A 24,058-nucleotide genomic window follows, 5' to 3' on the forward strand; every position below is an offset into this window, starting at 1 on the left:
GCTTTTCAATTGACCATAGCGGAACAAAAAAAAAGACCCAACTCTTTCTAAATCCAGGAAGTGTCCCAGATGGCTGTATATGGAGAACATCCCATCAGGCTGCACAAATCTCTCACCTTCAACCATACTTTATGGTAGAACTGCAGAGAAGGCAGGCCAGAAGCTAAGGTATGGAATCTTTGTGTGTCTAATGCCTCAAATAAAAGGGGAGTATGAAAATAATGTTGTAGGGCAAGGCTAGTGGGATCTATAGTATGCTGCCAGGTGAGATACTACAACTGAGCAGCTAAAAAAATATATCATATAATTTGGTACCATTAAGAATCCATCTGATAGTGTCTCCAAATGTATACGGAGGTGTTGTGATCCCCCAAATAAGGTCTAGAAAAAGACAATGGATTTTATGGAAGAAGTAAAGAGGCATTTATACTGGAGAATAATGTAAAATATTCAGAAGCTGGGGCATCCACAACATGTTTAGTAAGTTGGGCCTACCCAGCACCCACAGGGAAAGCTTAGGCCTTAACAAAAGCTTGACCTGAAAGTGAGAAAGGAGTGGAGTAAAATTCAGGCGTTCATAGTGATCCCAAGATATTTAAATTAGTAAATTCCTGTGAGAAAAATAGACAAATCTAGGTGGGAAGGTGCCACAGCATCAACTTGCATTACTTTTGATTTTTCCTAGCTAACAGGGAAACTGGCATTATCTACTGTATGGCTGTCATGTCTGTACATAGTGAGGCATCATTAAGGTATAACAAAATCATCAGTCATCACATGGACCCCTTCTGACAACGCCTAAATGGGAAAGATGCAAGGATACCAATAACTCTATGGCAAGGGCAAAGAACAATGAAGAAATGGGATAACAATGCTGTGTTCCACTATACAGAGGAAAGAAGAATGGCAAGCCAGCATTCATTTTTACCCTGGTCGTAGGAGAGTAGTACAGCAGTTCGAATCAAGAAATAAGATGCCCGACTGTCAGTTGGGATTTGAAGATTTAGTGCCCAGTCACACTACGGAAAACAGGCGGAAATTCTGAGCAGAACCCCCGCCTGCGGACTCTGCTCAGAAACCCACCTGCTATCTGTTTCAATAGGATGCCTCGTGCCCCTCCGCTCAAAGAATTGACATGTCAACCCATTGAAACACATAGCAGGTGGGATTCCGAGTGAAGTCCATGGGCTGGGTTTTCGTTCGGAATTTCTGCCTGTTTTCCGTAGTGTGAACTGGCTCTAAGGTGCCAAATGTTGCCATGCATCAAGTGGGTATAACACCCATCTGATCTGGATGGACCTGGGATGTGTGTTAGCCAGCGTCTTTTATTAAGGAAACAGGTTGTGATACAGAGAGGGTGACAGTCTGATTCGCGTGCATTCATGCACTCTGTATCGCAACCAATTTCTTTAATAAAAGAAGATTGTAATCAGTGGTGAGTGCCACTCGTATTTCTTTTTTAAACAACTTTGTGTGAATTATCAGCAGTTCGCTGTCATTGCCTGTGATTTATATAAAGCTGAAATATACACATGCATTTGGCATTGACTCAGTTATCTATATATCTATTCAGTCCCTAAGTAATCTACAATAATCAAAACCAAAAGTCTGAATGTAGGATACTCACTGTCTCTTGGATTGGTAGAATACTGTCAGTTTCTATTTTAATTGAAGAAACCTTTGCTTCAGAATTACTCTAAAATATAAAAATGTATGTGAATTAATGCAGTGCAGAACCCCCATTGTGAGAACATTCAATAATTTGCCCTAATCTGTGAAAATGGATGTTTGAACTCAACAACGTCATGTAAATAAGGTCAACAATAATTGTACATGGTAAGGCTATGTTCCAACACAGTATTTTGTTCAGGATTTTGCAACCAAAACCAGGAGTGGATTGGAAACACAGAAAGGCTATGTTCATGCACTGTTGAAATTGAGTGGATGGCCGCCATTTAATAGCAAATAATTGCTGTTATTTTAAAACAACAGCAATACATTCTCTATCAAACGGATTTAAGAATTACCTTTATTTTCATAATTGTCCCCTCTAGCACAGCAATTTATTAATATGCATCTTACCTGCAGATATCTCCCTACAGCACACGGGGCTGAAGATGAAAGCAACCTTTCCGCACTAATCTGCCCCCCCCCCCAATCTGTATATTTCACTGTAACATCTCGAGGACCTATTTTTTTCATATGGGAAACATTTGTGAGCATACTCTATAGGCTCATTGCACAGGAGAGAAGAGCAGAGCTTGTGAGCAACAGCGATTGTGTGTTCCTCTGTTATCTATATACTGGTGTCACTTTTCCCTGTACTCCTGCCTGTGTTGATAAGCAAGGCACTGCTGGGAAAAGAACTGGAAGTCTGAGATTAGTTTTAAGTGTAATGTCCAAAATAAAAACTGCATGATTTCTGGATTATTTTATACTATAGATAGAAAAATGTTAGATATACTATAGAAAGATAATTATAGATCGGTAGAAAAAAAAATGCTAAACCTTGCTGACAGACCAGCTTGTTATGCTTTTACGCTTCCTAAAAATGTGCCAGCTGGAGAAGTGCATGTACAAATGTGCAAACTACTATAATAGTACAAATCTCTCATAGTCCAGCACTGCTTTCAAATTCACCAAAACAAATTTACAAGTAACTATATTTTCTTGTGTGGATGTCTGCAGTCCATAATCAGCACTGGAGAAGACAAGCCGGCCAGTATTCATCGCATCTGTATTGCATTCCTGGACAGTCAATAAGACCTAGACACTTGCTTGGCAAGGTGGGCAAGCAAGTGTCTAGGAGGCGTGTAAGCTGCATGTGGTTCATGATACATACAGCTATATTACTGTCAAACCTAGGCATGGTTTACTGTTGACATAAGCAATAAGTGTGTACACATTTAAGGGGTACTCTGGTGAAAAATCAACTAGTGTCAGAAAGTCACATAGATTTGTATCTATGTTTAAAAATCTCAAGTCTTCTAGGATTTATCAGCTGCTGTATGTCCTGCAGAGCTGTCCAGAGCTGGAACAAATCCCCATAGAAAATCTCTCCTGCTCTGGACAGTTTCTCACATGGACAAAGGTGGCAGCAGAGAGCACTAACTCACGCTGGTAAGTACTGGAAGATAGAGATTTTTAAACAGAAGTAAATTACAAATCTATATAAGTTTCTGACACCAGTGGATTTGAAAGAAAACATTTTTTGATTGAGTACCCCTTTAACTTTTTTTTTTTTTTTTTTTTACACGATTCAATGTTTCTCCGGAGCAAGAACTAAGTAAAGTTTTTTTTTCTTCTCTTAACTAGTGGGTGTCTACAACTATAGTGATATCAAATTCATCAATATGGGTAAAGTTACTGGATAAGACTTCATAAGTTTAAGTGACAGTACTGTTTTAACTTAAATATGTGAGAATGTAAGCTTTCTGAACATCACTTCTAGTCCCTAAACAGGTGTTTTAACAAAACAAGTTTTACTTCTATAATTCCTTTCTGCCCACATATTTACCGATAGCCAAATTAATAAAGTTGTGTTTGTTTTGTAAAATTACGGCATTTTTTAGGCAGGGTGTGTCTGTGTGTCTAATTGGCACAGAAGCCCCTGAGGTCTGTTTACAGTGACTCAGACAGTGCAGCCATATCCTGTACAGAAACCTGTAGAAATGAGATCAGTATTTTCAGAGGTGTCTTCTAAAGTTTCATACAATCCTAACAAACAAATTGTTCATAAACAGACACAACCCTATTAGTCTATTATTTAGATCTGCAAGACAAAAGCAGGGCAAAATATTGTGCTGACTTGTATGTTATTACTAGTTTCCGATGGCCAGGCAATGTGTGTGATTGTTGGTTATACCCTTAACTAATAAATATGTATAAAGCATATTGTTAAAGACGTAATTTGGCAAAAAAAATACTTTCCCATCAACTGCTGTATGTCCTGCAGGAAGTGATGCATTATTTCAGGTCTGACACAGTGCTCTCTGCTGCCTCCTCTGTCCATGTCAGGAACTGCCTGGAGCAGGAAGGGTTTTTTATGGCGATTTGCTACGGCTGATTTTCTATTTGCAGTAGCAAATCCCCATAGAAAACCTTTCCTAAACCTTTTCTAAGCAGTTTCTGACATATACAGAGGTGGCAAAAAACAGCACTGTGTCAGAATGGAGATAAAATATGGGCTTATCATCAGCAAGGAGTGCTGCTAGAAATGCTCCTTTGGCTGATAACCGGTGTAAATCAGCCGATGATCGGAAAAACGCCCACTTGTCGGCTGGTCACGGGTGGTAACATTTATTGCTATAAGTCGCACATCTCCCTGTGTAAACCTGGGAAGTGCGGCCGATAGCAATACATTTAAATGGTTGCAAGAATGATACAGGGATTATTTGTGTGGCCGGGCCATGCAATTAATTGTGCATTCTAATGGACTGCCAATGAGCGCCGATCTTTATCAAAACAAATTTGATGTTTGATGTGAATACTGCATATTACAGGAAATAAAAAAGCTGTCTTACCATTTGCAGCTTGATTGATGGTGTCCTATGTAGCGACTGGCCAACTGGGCTAAAACCACCTGTGAAGAAACAACACAATAAGCATGCATTTAGGACATAATTTATATATGTTGTGAAAACAATGCAATCTCTGGGAAGACTCAGTGGAGCCCTCATGGATAAGAATTGGAAGAAGCATCAATCAACACCGTTAAGTACTGAACTAGAATGAATACTACAATCTTGTCCATTTTTTTCGGTGAGTGTGGGGGAATTCTACTGGAATGGTTGTGGATAGTATTGTGCTGCAAATTTTCATATACAGTGGTACCTTGATTTAAGAGTAACTTGGTTTAAGAGCTCACAGTTTTTCAAAATTGTGACTTGGTTTAAGTGGGAGCGTGGGAGCGTGAGTGGGGGAGGGGCATGGTCTGCATAACGGGGTCTGAAGCCCTGTACTCTGACCCCGAAAGTCTCCCTCACCTTCCATATCATGGCAGATCCACCTCAGGCTGGGGCTTGCATCAGGGGACAGGACTGTGGAGGTAATCTCTCCATAGCTATAACCCCTCTCTAGCCAGACAGAGTGCTGCTATACTGTGCCCACATCTGCCCTGCTCATTCTTTTATGCTCTTTGCAGTCTCTGTCCGCCCTATTGTTTCCCATTCTCTCCATTACTGTACAGTAACTTATAATATCACATATTCTGCTGTTTCTGAATGATTGTTTAATTTGTTTTACATGTTTTTCAGAATAATAAATCATTATTTTTGGGGTGTGGAACCAATTGTCTGCATATCAGTGATTTCTTATTGGAAAATTTGCTTTGGTTAAAGAGTAGATTTGGATTACAAGCACAGTCCCGGTACGAATTATGCTCATAATCCAAGGCACCACTGTATATATATATATATATATATATATATATATATATATATATATATATATTTATATATATATACACACACTATTAATCTTTGTGATGTCTATTATTCACAGTTGAAGCGCATAATGCGTTCCATTACGGCGCTCCGGAAGTACGATGTCCGGGTGCGCTCGGACACTAAGTTATAAACATTCACCGGCCTATACATGGAACGCATGATGCGTCCCACTGCTAGGGCCCAGAAGCATCCCATTAACTCCGGAAGAGCTCCGGCGACACCGCACCTGATCTCAAACATCCGCCGCCATTATATTAGTCCATCAGAACATTACCCGAGCATACAACACGGGACCATTAGGCAGTGAAGAGGCGTGCCGCCACATCCCCTATCCACACATACAGGGGCAGCCATGTATGAGAACATACACGAGAGCATCCGTCGCCAGGAGGGATAAGTATATGCAAACACATGTATCCACTGTTTGCTAAGCAATGTATCTTTGAATGGTTTATAAGAGGAGTAGTTGCAGTGATCATTTTAGTTGACTACTCTTGCTAATTATGAATTTTTAGGGCACATATTGTTGTGGTTCATAGCTAGTTAGCTCATACCTCCTGTGCTTAGACTGTCTATTCACATACAAGCCTGTAGTGATTCTACATCTGATCATCTTATTTATATTTCTAACGGTGTGGTAAATATTAAATCATCTAATCATAGTACATTTGGGTATACTGCGTGTTGTGCTAACTAAGTTATGCTGATCATCCACCATTATGATATATGACTTACATAATTGATCATCAATATCCTTTGTAAGTTGGCGGTTTAACAATTGGGGCATACATAGTCCATTGTCCAATAAATAGAGGCAAATATGATATATTATATGGACTCAAATCACCTTTTATTATAATCTGTTGGTCTGATACAGTTACCGCGATTGGGCGTCACTGTATATAAGTACGTTCCCTGATGACGCTGTAGTTACAATCCAGCAGCAGAAACATGTTGGAGCAGACACACCTAGGTCCACCAGATTGGTGGTGGTAGGTGTTAATCTATTCAAATGTTTTACTAACTAAACATACAGACCCATTAGGCTGGTATTCATCCAACAGTCCCAGTGTATATAGTGTATATAATTTTTTGTTTGTGCACTTTTGTCTCACAGTTGTTTATTATTTTGTCCTGAGCACTTAGTGTGAGAGGAGGGACTGACACCGTGGTTAGGGCCACCCTATTAAAGAGGTGGACAACCCCAAAAGGCAGAGTCAAAAATATCAGAAATATCAAAAATACCCCGAACCTCCATCCCTTTCTCTCATTTTAGACTAAATTCTTGAATGACATTCTCACATGGTTATTACTGCACTTTCACATATTGGGGTGACACTGGATGTTAGTATGTCATAAGCAAATATCTTTTTAACTTTGTGTAATAAAAGTTAAGTTTTAACATTTGTAAGTCTAACAGTGGCATCCCCATGTCTCTCCTATAATTTAAAATTAATATATTGCCACTGGGACTCAGTCTAGCAATGGGTTGGGACCCCTTATTAGTCCCATTGTAACGTCGAATACTCATATAAAGACTGATATGCTGGATTTTATGTAACAAAGTTTCCATGTCAGAACAGTGATTGAGACTTTAAGGAAATGGTTGTCACCTTTCATTACATTACTAATGAGCTCTGCAGCTTGCCTTTATCAGAGGAGCCAGTGTACCTTAGCAATCACAATACTCCAACATATCATCCTATCACGAAGAGTAAGTACAACGAGCTAGACCTGTTACACTGGTTCTCCACCAGTTCAAGTTGCATGGCATTAGAAATATGATGCAGGGTATGTCACAAGTGCTGCCATTTCTGGTGGCACTGCCATGGAAACAAAAGCAACATGACCCATACTATGTCCTACTGGCGCACCTTAATATCTTAAAGCTAAAATTGATAAACTGCTTTTCCTTTTTTTCTCTCTGCATATATAATGAGGTTCTAAAACGAAGTTAAAGTGTCGCTGTCATTATAACATTCAGAATCTATACCAACAGGGGATGTTTTATGAAGGAATTTACATGCAATTTACATGAATTTTTTTTTAAGTTCTCATGCTATAAAACAAAGCTGTACTTACTTGTATCCAGCTTTTTAGTCTTGTGCTGGTTGGAAAAAACAGACTAAACACAGGAAGTCCCGGTCAGTACAAAGAGTCACAGCTCAATGTGTCCATCAGTCACATGACTGCCTTCTCTGTGAGCACATGTGACTGAGACTTCTTGCATTTAGTCTCTTTTTACAACCAGAACAAGACAAAAATGCTTCAGGAGACTGAACCTGAAAATGTATAATGATTATATATTGACTGAACCTGAAAATTTATAATGATTATATATTGCTAACATCCCCTGCTGATTTAGACTGTAAAAATATTGATGACAGGGAATTCATACATTTTTATCTGAAGAAGTACATTTTTATATACACTCCTTTGAAGTCAATGGGAAATTTGATGTCTCCCATGCTAAACAAACATTCTTAAAAGGTGTAGAAAAAAAAAAGTTTTGCAGTTAAAAAAATATTTAAATGTTAAAAAAGCAATAAAACATGCAAATCGCTTATAGACTTATAGAAAAAAACATACCATATCAGTTTTACTGTAAATTGTGTTTTACTGTACATTATGTAGACACGTAAACCCCCCCAAAATTATGAAATAGCATTTTTTTTTCAATTGCACCCCATAAATAATGTTTGGGGTTCTATCATGCATTTTGTGGTGGATTAAATGTTGCCATTACAAAGAATACTTGTGCCTAAAAAAATCAGCCCTTACTTGGCCCTGTAGATGAAAAAATAAAAGCACTATAGCTCTTAGAAGGCAAGGAGAAATAAACAAAAAAATTGGCACGGTCATTGAGGCCATTTTGGGCTGGGTCATAAAAGGGTTAAATAATGCATCTTTTATAAGATCTACAATAAGCCTTTACTATCTAGATATAATGGGCAATAAGTATTTTACTTTTATAAGACAGAAGCCCAAAACAAAGAAAGGTCTGCCACAAAACAATGCGTTTGCAATTCAAATTATAAACACTAACCAAAGAAAAAATTGCCAAACTAGTAAGTAAATAAAGCATACAATTCTTTATTTAAATCAATAATTTATTAAATGATAAAACATGGGATAAAAAAATACACAGAGGTACAAAACTGGAGAGAGGGATAGATGTCAGCAAGGTATATGTGACTGAGAATGTGAATACAAGTGCTTAAATTAGCATTCTAAAAAGGACCCCCCCCCTGTGTAAGGCAAGGACTATGAATGTATATTGGGTGACCTCCTATGCGTGCTGGGCCAATAATAATAATAATCTGTGTAATGGAAAGAAAATGCTGACCACTAGGATGCCCAAAAAATCATAATAAGTAGAAGCCCAAAAATAAAAAAAGGAGGAACAAAGGAGCAACTAAACACAAAAAGGAGGGGGAGAACACCACCTACCACACTGACATCTTACCGCTCTCCAGCACAGACAGCCCAACATACGTTTCACTCACTTCATCAGGAGATGGATAAATTATGAAGTGAAACGTACGTCAGGCTGTCTGTGCTGGAGAGCGGTAAGATGTCAGTGTGGTAGGTGGTGTTCACCCCTCTTTATTGTGTTTGGTTGCTCCTTTGTTACTCTTTTTTTATTATTTTTGGGCTTCTCCCCATTATGATTTTTTGGGCATCCTAGTGGTCAGCATTTTCTTTCCATTACACACATATGTGATTATTGCCCAGTGTGTTGGCCCAGCACGCATAGTCACCAATATACATTCATAGTCCTTGCCTTACACGGGGTGTTCCTTTTTAGAATGCTAATTTAAGCACTTGTATTCACATTCTCAGTAACATGACATCTATCCCTCTCTCCAGCTTTGTACCTCTGCGTATTTTTTATCCCATGTTTGTATCATGTAATAAATTATTGGTTTGAATAAAGAATTAAATGCCTTATTTACTTACTAGTTTGGCAATTTTTTCTTTGGTTAGTATTTTTCTTTTATGTAGCAACAACATATTCTATTGTGCTGAACTGAGACCATTACATCGGTTCGTGGTCTCAGTGTCTCCAAAGCAAACATGGGCCACTTTCACAGGATGTCAAAAAATCCCTTAACATGTTTGAAGTGTGGGAGGAACCCCATTGGAAGAACAAACAAGTTTCATGCAGATGTTCCAAATGTTCATATACCAGCCCAGCACCCAACTGTTGCAAGGGAACTGTGGAAGCCAATGAGCCCGTATTCTGTCCTAATATGGTGCCCTTAAAAAAATAAAGCATCAACCAAATTATTAACCCCTTGAGGACCAAGCCCAAAATGACCCAGTGGACTGCGCAAATTTTCATTTGAGTGTTTTTGTTATTTTCTCCTCCCATTCTAAGAGCTCTAGCACTTTCATTTTTCTATCTACAGGGCCATGTGAGGGCTTGTTTTAAAAAAAAATTGATGAAATCATAAAAAAGAATGCAATATGGTAACTTTTGGGGGGTTCCTGTGTCTACGTATTGCACTATATGGTAAAAGCCACATGATACCAATATTCTATATGTCAGCCCCGACACAACCATATGCAGGTTTAGACACATTCTCTAATGTTATATGTGTTTTTTTTAAATCCTTTTTCTTTTGCTATTAATTATTAATAAAATGGCCCTATTGTGACACTTATAATGGTTTTAGTTTTTCATCTACAGGGCTTTTTAATACTTTTTTTTAATATATAATGTAACAAAAAAAAATAGGTAATCCTGGTGCTATTTTCTTTTTTTTGGTTTACGCTGCTCGGACAATTATGCACGCTACGGTATATAATATGTTTATTTATTTTTATATTTTTATGTATATTTATTTTTATATTTTTTATTTATATAATGTTAAAGGGGGGTGATTTAAACTTTTATTGGGGGAAGTACTTTGGGGTACTTATAAAAACTTTTTTACTTTTTATTTTTATTTTAACACATTTTAGGTCCCCCTGGGGGACTTTTACATGCAATCCCCAGATTGCATACACTGTACAATGCTATGCCATAGGCATAGCAATGGTCAGTGTTATAGGCATTCTCCTCAATGAGCCTGCCTGTGGGAGTCCCGATCGGTAAGTGACAGGGGACTGCCCCGTCACACTTAAACGCCACGGTCACGACGTTTAGGGGTTAATGACACGCTGCAGCACGATCGTCTCACTGCAGCCGGCCCCCGCCTCATTTGGAGCGTGCTCCACTCTGGAGCGCGCTTCATAGCTCAGGACGTACCCAAGGCGTACTGGTACGTCCTTGGTCACCTAGGGGTTAAAGGAAAAGTCTGGTGAAAATTTATATTTAAGTATTGTATTGCCCCCCAAAAGTTATACAAATCACCAATATACCCTTATTATGATGGCAGAAGGATGCTCAGTGTCCCTCAGTGCCCTGTGTCCCCCTGCCATCATCCTCTCCAGCAGCGACAGCCCGCACAGCTCTGGGAGTCGGGTCGTGACATCACCATTTTATTCAGGAAGTGAAGCCTTGATGCAGTAGTAGTGCAGGGAAAAAAAGCACTTATAAGCAACGCATTTCCCATGATAAGTGTATATTGGTGATTTGTATAACTGTATAATGTTGCTGCACTTAATAGCAATTCACCCACTTTTCTTTTGTACTCATTTTTTTTTAAATTTGACAAATATATCTATAAATTAGTACCTACAATTGAAGATAGAATTCATCTGAAAAACTAAATTAAGTGGAAGCATTTAGTGTTATGTTGAATGTAACATTCCATGTACAGTACATTATATGGACACAATGGTGTCATTAAATGAAGAAAGAGCAAGGTAAAGAAGCTTTATTACAAATCTGAATAAGTCATGAAAGGACAGAGCAGCCTTCAGGCGGCAAAACAGGACCTGTGTGTTTAATGCTGACCACAAAACCAGCTCCAAAAGCCCTCAGGTTTCAGTAAAAGTATTATAGGGAAGACCAAACAGTAATTTGCATTGTATACTGAGCATCACGCAATGGGCTTGGAGGGTTTAAGAAAGAAATACAAAAACATGCACATGAGTTTTAGTAGACTACTAAAGTTCAGACAAATGTATGATAAAAACATATAGAACTGAACAGACTATATCGAATTGGCAGTGCATGATCTATCCTGCAAGCTGCTTCTGATTAGACAGACTCAATGTGTACTACATTGCTGCAGTTTCCTCAGTTAGTAAATCTGAGCCAAGGAGGCTTTTCTGGGCTCTTGAAGTTCAGCTAGCTGTACCACCCCCTTATTCCCTCATACCTGAACCTGCTTGGGACTCAACTTTCAGGTGTTAATCAAGAAGGGAGGGGGGGGGGAGCTTCCAGATTTTTGGGAGCTTGGAAAAGCCTTTGACTTTTTGCACCTGAGATTAAAAGCATTTCTCTACATCCTGGAAACACAGCTGGATAAATGAAAGGTGCACGCCAGCACTGATTGGCCGATGGGGAGCAGGGGTGGATCCGGGAGCCTCACACACAGCCGCGGCGCCAAGCAGGTAATGTATGCTCCGGACTGAGGCTGTGGGCGGTGGGGGGCTAAAGGGGCCGGGTCACATATCCACAGCGGAGTGAAAATTCCGCTGCAGGTATGTGACCCCATAGAACTTCACTATACCAGGATCCTCTGCGGATTTCACTGCAAACTCGCAGAGTGAAATCCACTGTGGATCTGGTACGTGTGAAGGCACCCTAAAGGACAACTCCAGTGAAAAGCTTTTTCCCAGTAATTGAAACACATTACAAAGTTATGTAACTTTGTAATATGCTTCAATCGCCCTTTGTGCCCCTCTTTCCTATCGCCCCCCCCCCCAACCCCCCCACCAGGAAGTGAAGTAAATTCATTCTTACCTAATGACTGTTGACCCTAGGTTTTTCTGTGGCAGCCATTTTGTGAGAATGACATTATCAAGAGGGAGGCGGGTCTAAGATCTGTTAGGCCAGCCTCTCTTTGTCAGATGACTCAGGTTGCTCAACTGATTGGCTGATCAAGATGTAAACCATCTAACAGTTCTACAGTCAGTTAGACATCACAGGAGACAAAGCGCATAATGGGAAAGCTCAAACGAGGAAGTGAAAAAATGAAGACACCAACTGGAGCTTCAGTTCAGTTCAGTGCTGGAGTTGTCCTTTAATTCCAGTGAGTTGAAGTCCTTTTATTAATTACCGTATTTTTCGCTTTATAAGACACGCTTTTTTTCCTCCCAAACTGGGAGGAAAAACTAAGTGCGTCTTATAAAGCTAAGACGGCTTCAAGCAGTGCTGAGGACCACCACGTCCCGCCCACTATGCTGTGCAAAGAAGATGTCCCGCCCGCCCCCTCCATTGCCGCTCACTATGCTTATGCATAGTGGGCAGCTCTGAGCAACCCCCTCTGCCCGCCCCCTCCACTGCCGCTCACTCCCGGCACCCGACGCTTTGAATCAGATGACACCCGACTCCAGCGTCACTGGCCCACCGGCTTCCCACTGCGGAAATGGCATCTTGCTCAGATTCCTCCTCGTGATTCCCGGATATCTCTCAGGGTTGCTTGAGTCCCCAGCCCACGGAATCCCATAGCAGTATAGCAGTAAGAGGCCAGCCGCCGTCCCGGCTTCTACCACGGCATCACCCGGCGTTCACGAACATGTGGTGGTGGGGGCTATGAGCGCTCACGCCTCACACATCCGCTCCCATGGCTCCCTGCAAATCACCTGCCGCTCACTATGCTTACGCATAGTGGGCGGCCCTGAGCGACCCCCTCCGCCCGTCCAGCCCACCTCATCCATCACCGCTTAGCTGACATCTGATCAGGAGCCCAGGAAAGTGCCGCTCATTGTCACAGTTTGGAGATAGCAGCAGTGTGATAGGCGCTGGGAGCCTGGGCTGAGCTTTACCATCCACCCCAGCCCAGGCTCCCAGCGCCGATCACACTGCTGCTATCTCCAAACTGTGACCATGAGCAGCACTCTCCTGGGCTCCTGATCGGCTGTCAGCTGAGCAGCGATGGAAGGGGCGGGCAGAGGGGGTTGCTCAGGGCCACCCACTATGCATAAGCATAAACAAACATTTTTTGGTTCAAAATATTTTTTTTCTATTTTTCTCCTCTAAAATCAGGGGTACATCTTATCAAAAGGTGTGTATTATAAAGCAAAAAATACGGTACACAGTAAAACCTCGGTTCCCGAACACCTCGGTGTTCGAACAATTCGGTATTCAAACTAAATTTCCCCCTGATGTTTTTCTTGGAACTCAAACATTGATGTTTAGCTGACAGTTAGAGGTGTTCAGGAACAGTGAGAGGCAGGAGCGGGGGGCTATTTAAACTTGCCGCTGTGCTCCTGCTCCTCTCAGCTGCGGGGGACACCCCGTAAAGAAGTGGAGATTACCCTCATTATAATGGAATTCCCCACTTCTTTACAGGGTGTCCCCCGCAGCTGAGAGGAGCAGGAGCTTGGCGGCAAGTTTAAATAGCCGCCCGCTCCTGCCTCTCACTGCTCCCTGTCCCCTCTGACCTGCTCTTAGCATCTCCCCGCTGGCCTGGAGCACTTCTTGTGTGCTTCTTCAGCTCGCCATACATCTGTACTGTTGCGCCCGCAGCCCCGCTCATCAGCTCCTTAGCCGCTTGCTCCCGCTGCTCCCCACTGCGTCTGCAGGGTGAAGGAGAGTCTGCAAACATTCCCCACTTCTTTACAAGGTGTCCCCCGCAGCTGAGAGGAGCAGGAGCTTGGCGGCAAGTTTAAATAGCCGCCCGCTCCTACCTCTCACTGTTGCGGGGGATATGGAGTGTTCTGCACCTGACCCACTGAGTGTAAGAACCAATTAATTAGCTTTACATTGTTCCCAATGAGAACAGACAGCTCGGTTCTTGAACTGCTCGGTTCTGGAACAGCCTTCCAGAACCAATTATGTTCGAGACCCATCCACCCATTCCTTTGCAGAATTTAGTGTAGAGGAACAGGACTTTAACAAAACATCATCTATTCAACAGGCCCTCACATCCAACGCCAGTTGTTCTTTAACATTCAGTAATGACACAATTACTTTTAATAAGAAATAAGCGCTTTGAAAAAGTGTGAGTGCATGTGATCTCATTGGTGCTGTATTTTTATAGATGCAATCAGAATGAAAGCATAAGGCAATTGGTCAGTGTCATAAATGCATTTGATTATTTAAATATTACACCCAAGTATTTGCTTGAAAAGAACCGTGTCATTGTTATATGATGCCATCATAACCAGTAGAATTACATGACAACCTCTAGACTAAAATCCAGTAATAATGAAGCTGACTGAGCCAATGACTAAATTTACTATATAAGTTTTTTCCTTAAAGATTTACTTTCAAGGTTGACTGAATACTCTCTTTTGACACTTACACAAACCCTGTCACACAGCTCAGACATTCCTGTAAGAACGTTCAGCAACAGTCAGCAGCTTATGGTAACACTTGGTAAGGGTGATAAATTCCCACAATTAACTTTTCTCACCTATCATCTTTACAAAATTGGTGACAAATGGGTCTAGGGCCCCCAATCCTCCTCAATGCACAATGCAAAGGAATTTTAAATGGAACTGCAGTAATGCAAGGAACCTTTCAAAAATTAAAATGTAAATGTGTTTTTATACAGGTACATTATCAATAAACCAGTAGATTTCCTGAACCATTAATATAAAACAAAACTAGGTCAAATACGAAAAAATACATAGTTTATTAAAGTGTTTCTTAATAATATTTTTTTTCTTTATCACACTCTCTGCAAGTGGAAACCAACTTTTATGAGAAAACCAATAAACAAACAGGGTAGAAAACAACCAACTAGGAGAAGAAGGGGGGGGGGGGGACACACTGGGTTAAGGGAAGGGCATATACATGAGTAAAGGCAGTCAGATTTAGATTTGTTATCATCATTATTTATTTTTGAAGCACCCTTGATTCCAGAGCACTGTACAAATGAAAGGGGGTGGCAAACAGAACATTACAAGATCAAAACAGATTACATGAATAAGGTAAGTGGCAGACTGGTACATAGGGATAGAGGTTCTTGCTTGCAAGGGCTTACAATCTACAAGGTTTTAGTTTAGTGCAGTTATTGTAGGTTGTAGCCTAACCTCAAGAGATGAGTTTTCAGTTTGCTTTTTTAGGATCTTGATGGTGGGTGAGAGTCGCATGTGTCGGAGTAGCGAGTTCCAGAGTATGGGGGCTGCTCAGACAAAACTTGGACGCAGTTGTATGAGGTACGAGGGTCATAGGTTGTTGATGGCCTGATACATCATGGTCAAAGATTTTAAATGAATTTGTTGAGCAATGGGGAGCCAGTGAAAAGATTGGCTGGGAGAGGCAGGGAGACAGACAGCAGAGTTAAAGGGGACCTCCGGATAAGGAAAACTTGTTTTCTAAAAGTACATTAAAAGTTATATAGATGTGTCTATACAATGTATTACCGTATCAGTACGGTTCTGTCACCCTGATAGCTAATAGAAATCCAGGAAGTGAAGAAAAAAAATGGCCTCTGTACCAATCCACATTGTCTCCTGTTCCCACTGCTCTCTCACCTTAGGAGACAAATCTTCCATGCCTGTGTCTCACATTGTGTCTGTCTGCTAGACACAGGCTGATGATGGGGAGAGGGGGCAGGGCGTGATTTACCATCTCTGACCGGCCAGAAGCAGGTGTTTCAACTTCGCTAATTGTGCAAAAGTCTACAAAGAAATTAGGGCTGTGTTCACACATGTTGGAGTGTCATTGCAGTACTGCAGCATCTGCACAAAAATGATGCAAACAAAAGAATGCCCAAATAGTTCAGTCCTGAACGCACATAGAAATATATATTACACCAAAACAAAGATCCACAAGGGATCAAAAAAGTGCAGGACAATCACAAATAAATATAATTGTATTCTTTATTTAGGTAATTTTAATTTAAAATACATACAAAAATGAATAAAAAAGATGAAAAGATGGAATGAAACAGAACCAAATACATAAATTGGTGAGGGGACATAGAAAAATGTTTTTATGAGATCATATATTGCACATGCATGGAAGATAATAAAGACTAAAATAACTGTGGCAATACAGGCACCCTTCACTGGGTACTTTGTCATATCCCTTGACAAAGCGAGCCACGCGAAACGTGCGTAGGGTGAGTAGGTGTGTGGGACTTGTTGCAATACAAGCATCCTTCTAGTTTGTATTTGTATATATTTTTTTTGGTGATTTCACCTCAGTGTGTTGCTCATTCAGCAACTGCAGCTTTAAATAGGTTTTTTACCTTGTATACTTTATCTTTCGCTGCTAATCACTACTGCTTACATCACTCATTACCCAGTGAAGGGTGCCTGTATTGCCACAGTTATTTTAGTCTTTATTATCTTCCATGCATGTGCAATATATGATCTCATAAAAACATTTTTCTATGTCCCCTCACCAATTTATGTATTTGGTTCTGTTTCATTCCATCTTTTTTATTCATTTTTGTATGTATTTTAAATTAAAATTATGGGACCACAATGAAATGATAAAGTACTGCAAATAATTCAGTAACACAATGAAATGTGTGAATACAGCCTAGATGTTCTGCAACAGATTTGGGCGGGAAATAGGCAGGGTGAGGGACTGTAATGGAACAGCTGAGAGAAAGCATTGCATTCTGGAACCTGTAGTATTGAGTACATCTGCTCAACCAGGAAATACGAAACACAAAACAGAACAAACCCCCCCCCCCCCCCCCAAAACAAATGGATTTTTGGTAGTTTCAAAACTGGGATAGATGGGTTAGGAATGCTATATGCTTCTGCAGAAGTTTCATTTTTTTACCTCTACCCGGAGTTCCCCTTTAAGGATGGACTTGAGGTGGGCAAGGGTGTAAGATAAAAGGTCAAAGAGGAGGATGTTATAGTAGTTCAAGAGGGTTGAGAAAAAATGGATTCAGAAAATACTTTTGAGGTGAAGGCGGCAGGAGATGGTCAGGGTCTAAATGTGCAGTTTAAAAGATGTAGTGAAGTTAAAGGGTTGTAATCAGTTCCTTAGCTTGAGGGCAAATATTCCAAAGTTCTCTAAGTAACAAAGAGGCAAAGGAGCTGGACTGAGCTGTCTGGCAGTTCCTACAGTAAGAATCTCCACACATAGCGATTTTGTAGTAAAGAGTACAGCCAAGGTTAGCATATTGTGTAGTCATGGGGTCAGAGGGTAGAGTAAAGGTGACGGTGGCCAGTCAAACAACTAGGCTGTTGCCAGCTAAGGATTGCTCAAGAAGCCAAGAAAATATTGCTTGACAGGTAATTTAAAGTTGCATTATAAGGGATTAAAAATAAAACCAGCCCATCTAACCAGCCCACTGGTTTTATGATTTTGATGATTACTCAGATCATGTATGATGCCAGTATTAACCCTCCCCCAACCCACATAAAATAAACACCTCCCCTGAATCTCACTCGTTTTCATGCTAGAATTTGGCAAACTGAAAAACATGGGTTTTCAATGTACCCTATTTATTACTGTGTCACAGCAATCTGCAAAAGGGTCACCCATAGCAATTAGTAGTATATATTTTAATGCTGCATGATCCATGACACTTTTTGGTCCTAAGATTGGAGACATAGTGACAAACTTATTAGGATTGTCTGGAAAAATGCATCATTAGCCATGCTAATGGGACCACGGGGGACATGCCAGTGATGTATACTTACCTGTCCCAGGCTGTTTGCTCTGTGCCTCTATCAGTATTTTGAAAACATCTGATGTTGTGCCACTTAAAGTGGAAAACACTGCTTAGCATAATGTCTATGCTGAGCAGCCATTTCCTATGGGAACAGGACATCATCACATTTTTTAAACACAACTGCCGTGCCCTTTCACTTAATTGGGGGCAGGAAGCAATCTGGAAGCCACATAAGGGCTCTAAAACAGTTACCATTCTTAGATAAAGGAGAAGTCCAGTAAAAATTTTCATTAAAGTATTGTATTGCCCCCCAAAAGTTATACAAATCACCAGCATACACTTATTACAGGAAATGCTTATAAAGTGCTTTTTTCCCTGCACTTACTACTGCATCAAGGCTTCACTTCCTGGATATAATGGTGATGTCACGACCCGACTCCCAGAGCTGTGCGCGCTGTGGCTGCTGGAGAGGATGATGGCAGAGGGATGCTCAGTTGGTGATGCTCTTTTGGGGGGCAATACAATACTTTTTTGTCGGACTTCTCCTTTAACCATGAAAATGATAACCTGTGGTGCATTTGTGGTGCAGGCTGTGCACTGCACATGTCGAATTTTGATGGAATACCTCTTTAAATATCTAAACCTAATCAACTGGTGTCTGGGGTTACAAACCCTATAGATCATTTTCAGTAAACTGTTTGCAAAAATAACATAGCAACATTATGCACTAGGTTTTGAAAAAGTGTTTGCAATGTAAAATCCCCCTCCTATTACAAGAATAATGGCCAGCTGTTGCAACTCTAGAAGTTTCTAAATGTCTCATCTCCTTAGCTTTGGTGAGGCTTGTTGAGTGAAATCAAACAAATAAAACAAGCATCCCAGCATTTACAAGAAGACTGAAAGTTCACACTGGAAGACATTTTCCAGCAAACTGACGTTCAGCCATACTATGGAAAATATAGATCATGTTATATCATTTGCATCTGAGGTGTAGCCACAACTGACAATGTGTAAATCATGCCCCAATTCCCAGTACAAGAGAATATAAGAAACTTTGTAATTTATGTTATTGGACAAAAATGCCCTTTTCTCCCATCAGCTCCTTTCAATTTCCCCCTCTGTCTTAAAATCACTCTATGAGCTAATGAATCTTGAGAGATGAGACAGACTATTGACTGAGGTATCAAGGTTACATAATGCCTATAAAAGTCTAAGGAGAGGGCAGGAGAAGATAGCTGCAGAGTGAGATATGGATAAAAGATCTAGTAAGTGCTCACCCTACATCATTCAACTGTTTTCCATGCTGCTGCAGATTTTGAGGGTGTGCTATGGAGAAACTGAGGAGCAGTATGGAAGATATGATACAGTCTCTACACACTAGCTTATGGACAGCCGAAAATAGTTAGAAACTTTAAAGTGTCATTTTAACTTTTAAAGCCTAAAACAACAGTAGATGTGATATAAAGCAAGTTTGCAATTTAAATTCATTATTTTTTTAAGTTATCATGGAAAACATGGCACTTCCCGTTTTCTGACTTTTTTCTCAAAAAACAGGAAACAGTCAGAAAACAGGAAGTCCTGTGTATCCCAGTTCATCTGAGCACTCACAGAGAGAAGGCAGTCATGTGACTGATAGACACATTGAGCCGTGACTCTCTGTACTGGCCAGAATTCCTGTGTTTTGCCTCTTTTTTTCAACCAGCAAAAGACAGAAAATCTGCCTTCCGGAGACTGGACCTGGCTTTCTGGTAAGTTCAGCTTTGTTTTACAGCATGACAACAACAACAACAACAACAAATAAAAAAATGTAAATGGCAAACTTGCTTTATTTCACATTTACTGTTGATTTCCATTTTAAATGTTATAACAACAGGGACACTTTAAGGGGCATTTACAGTTTCCACACGACTGTCAGTGCAGTACCGCAAGGATTTAAACTGATTTGGTTTGATAATCCGTTCCACATCATCTGTATAAAAGGACTGTGAACGGAATGTATACAAGTTATATAATGGCAAATGCATCTTCCACCACATTTCATGTACTAAAATGCAAACAGATCTTTATTGTATAAAATAAAAAAATAAAAAAACAAGCAACTCTTCAGATTAGAAGAAAGGAAACGATTTGACTTCCAAGTGTCTACAGACCGGCAGAACCAGTTTTGAAACCTGAAACATCTGGAAAAAATCCAAGCTTTCCAGTGAAAATTAAATTACAACTTAAACAATCCACACTTTGTTTACCAGTGCTGTATGAAATTCAGAATGAAAAATATCTACATAACAGAACTTAGCTGTTCACCAAAGTGGTAACTAAGCTATTCACTGAAGCACAACTAGTTTATGAAGCTGCTTAAAGGGAACCAATCACCGGAAAAACGCATATAGAGCTTTTGAAATGTGCTGTTAGAGCACACAGCACACTTGCCACACGTGTTTCCATAGCCTCCGTGCCTTCCCCGTCTAAGCCGCAAAGTAACTTTATAAAACTGGCGCCCTGTATGCTAATTACCTGAGGTAGTCACCTGGGCGGTGTTCGGCTAGCAGGTAGTCACGGTCCCCTGGGCGTTCTTCCGCTGTAATCAAATGTAATTCAAATGGCCGAGTAGCTGTGACATTCTGATGCCGGACGCCGCCGCACATGCGCAGTGCAGCCGCTTTCATTCCGGCGGTACTGCGCCTGTGCAGAATAGCCTTGAATAGCATGTTAGCCGGAGTTCGAGGCTATTCTGCACAGGCGCAGTGCAACTGGAATGGAAGCGGCTGCACTGCGCATGTGCGGCGGCGTCCGGCATCAGTATCTAAGCGCGCCGACGTTGGGCACGGCGCGCTCCCGAGTGACGCCACAGCCACTCTGCCATTTGAATCACGCCCAGAGGGGCGTGATTACAGCGGAAGAACGCCCAGGGGACCGTGACTACCTGCTAGCCGAACACCGCCCAGGTGACTACCTCAGGTAATTAGAATACAGGGCGCCAGTTTTATAAAGTTACTTTGCGGCTTGCATGGGGAAGGCACGGAGGCTATGGAAACACGTGTGGCAAGTGTGCTGTGTGCTCTAACAGCACATTTCAAAAGCTCTATATGCTTTTTTCCAGTGATTGGTTCCCTTTAAGAGGCTAAATTAATTCATCGCTCTCCCAGATAAACATATAAAACTGTAACATACAGTAGATTCATGTGAACAAATTTTTGATCATGTCTCCCCTTTGTCTTATTTGCTCCAGACTAGACAGATTTAGATCCTTAAAGGGGTATTCCAGGGAAAATCAATAATTTAGCAATGGAAAGGGTTAACCAAGGTTAACCCTTTCCTAATATACTTACCTGTCCGTTATTGGCCCCCCAAGGAGATCTCCGGTCCGGTCACGTGAGCGTCCAGCTTGCCACTCCTGGATCCTCTGACCTTCCGGATCGGAGACGTCACCACCCGGCCGGTGTCTGCTGTCTTTCTTATTAGCAGCAGAGCACTGGAAGCCAATCAGGGTTCAGTGCTCTGCGTCCCCTGCTGTAAGTTATCAGGGTTTGGGGGGGCTCAGTGCCGGTGTCAGAACTACATTAGGGCAATGTGAGACTCAGGGTCAGTATCGCTGACACCCGGGGGGGGGGGGGGGGGGGGGAGTCCTGTAAAGTAATGCTGTTCGGCTGCTGCTGATCCCCCCAGCCCCCCTCCCTGTGTCCCTGTCAGATCTCTCACCCCCAGAGCGCGCTGCCGCACTGGCCCGATCTCTGCACCTCTGATCTCCTGCATCAAGCAGCCGGCGGTACTCAGCTGACAAGCGCTGTGTGACTGAGGCAGGAGAGATTTCTTCCTTGCTCCGTACACAGCGCCTGTCAGCTTAGTTTTATCGGGGTGATTGACAGGCGCTGTGTTCAGAGCAAGGAAGAGATCTCTCCTGCCTCAGTCACACAGCGCCTGTCAGCTGAGTACAGGTGCAGAGATCAGTGCCGAGATCGGGGCCAGCGCGCTCCGGGGGTGGGTGTGAGATCAGCAGCCGATACACATTACTTTGCAGGACTCCCCCCCTCCCTGTGTCCCTGTCAGAGATCTCTCACCCCCACCCCCGAAGCGCGCTGGCCCCGATCTAGGCACTGATCTCTGCACCTGTACTCAGCTGACAGGCGCTGTGTGACTGAGGCAGGAGAGATCTCTTCCTTGCTCCGTACACAGCGCCTGTCAATCACCCCGATAAAACTAAGCTGACAGGCGCTGTGTACGGAGCAAGAAAGAGATCTCTCCTGCCTCAGTCACACAGCGCTTGTCAGCTGAGTACCGCCGGCTGCTTGATGCAGGAGATCAGAGGTGCAGAGATCGGGCCAGTGCGGCAGCGCGCTCTGGGGGGTGGGGGTGAGAGATCTGACAGGGACACAGGGAGGGGGGCCGGGGGGATCAGCAGCAGCCGATCAGCATTACTTTACAGGACTTCCCCCCCGGGTGTCAGCAATACTGACCCTGAGTCCTGGGAGGGGAAGGGATGCGGTGGGCGGCATTACTTCATTCATAGCTCCGCTCCGCTCCGGGTGTCTGATGGCTATGAATGAAGTAATGCCGCAGGGACCCCTCACATTGCCCTAATGTAGTTCTGACACCGGCACTGAGCCCCCCCAAACCCTAATAACTTACAGCAGGGGACGCAGAGCACTGAACCCTGATTGGCTGCACGCTACCACGCCAGTCAGGGTTCAGTGCTCTGCTGCTAATAAGAAAGACAGCAGACGCCGGCCGGGTGGTGACGTCACCGAATCGGAAGGACAGAGGATCCGGGAGTGGCATGCTGGACGCTCACGTGACCGGACCGGAGATCTCCTTGGGGGGCCAATAACGGACAGGCAAGTATATTAGGAAAGGGTTAACCTTGGTTAATCCTTTTCATTGCTAAATTATTGATTTTCCCTAGAATACCCCTTTAACTTTCCTAATATGTTTTATGCATCACACCCTCCACCATTTTTGTAGCCTGTCTCTGGACCTGTTCTATTTTAGGAACATCTTTTTTTAGGTGCGGTCTCCAGAACTGGACACAGTATTCCAGATGTGTCTCACTAGAGCTCTATACAGCGGGAACACAATCTAAACATACAATTAGCTTCAATTCCCCTTAGTATTTATTAAGAGTATATTTGATGGTTTGTTTGTTGCTAAAATATTTCAGAGTACAGTCCCTTCGGAAAGTGATCCTATGTTTATGGAGTATGTTTTTTAGTAGATCGATTCATATGATATTCCAAAAGTTGTTTAGAACGGATCTAATAATATGGTATTTACTAGTGAAAGTAGTGATGAAGTTACAGGAGAAATCAGTTTGTAAGCTGTTCTTCGGTTTCATGATGGGTAGAACACACTGAGGTGGGTTAGTGTATTTTATCTATTTTGAATAAAGATTTTAGCAAAGGCACATTTTTAATTATTTACAGATGATCCAATATCTCAATATATTATATCTAGAAACTAAGTCCGTCTCTGTATTGTTACTCAGCTGTACATTTGTAGTTGATGACTAGCATGCAGCAATTCGGTGAGAAGTCTCACGTCTTTCAACAGATCTTTGCTATTAGCAAAACTATACATGGAAGATCTATGAAGCATATCATTAGTCAAGGCAATGTGCAAACTTTGTGTTCTACAATCCAGGACACATACATTGCTCGGCCTGGGAAAAGTCTACCCCTCATTGCACAAAGTTTGACTGAAAAATGAATTAGGATGACAAGACCTATCATGTTAAACGGCTCCCTAATAATCTCATACTTTCCTTCGCAAAAAGACTTACAGGTGCTGTGGACTAATCAGCATCTAGCAAATATCCATGTTTGACCACTGTTAAAATGAGCTCAAGTAAACTTCTACTAAGAGACATCGGGTATTAAAAGATTTATTCTAAGAAAATACCTGGTGTATATTATCAAGTACATAAGGATAAATAAGAGAAGTTAGCACTTAGCAATGTTTCTACTAATA

The 24,058-nt window shown here is 41.7% G+C and overlaps 1 protein-coding gene across 4 annotated transcripts in view; it reads right to left on the reverse strand.

Moving 5' to 3' along the window:
* Nucleotides 1-24,058, reverse strand: part of AHI1 (Abelson helper integration site 1) — a 144,552-nt gene that overhangs the window by 20,941 nt on the left and 99,553 nt on the right. For all 4 annotated transcript variants that reach the window (XM_069974987.1, XM_069974985.1, XM_069974988.1 and 1 more), the window contains 2 exons: nucleotides 4,524-4,582; nucleotides 1,628-1,696 (listed from right to left, as the gene is read on the reverse strand). In XM_069974987.1, coding sequence (XP_069831088.1) covers nucleotides 1,628-1,696; nucleotides 4,524-4,582 — 128 coding nt within the window. The remainder of the gene's footprint in view (nucleotides 1-1,627; nucleotides 1,697-4,523; nucleotides 4,583-24,058) is intronic.

Source organism: Dendropsophus ebraccatus, chromosome 6, assembly GCF_027789765.1.
Source record: "Dendropsophus ebraccatus isolate aDenEbr1 chromosome 6, aDenEbr1.pat, whole genome shotgun sequence".
NCBI classification, from domain to species: domain Eukaryota; kingdom Metazoa; phylum Chordata; class Amphibia; order Anura; family Hylidae; genus Dendropsophus; species Dendropsophus ebraccatus.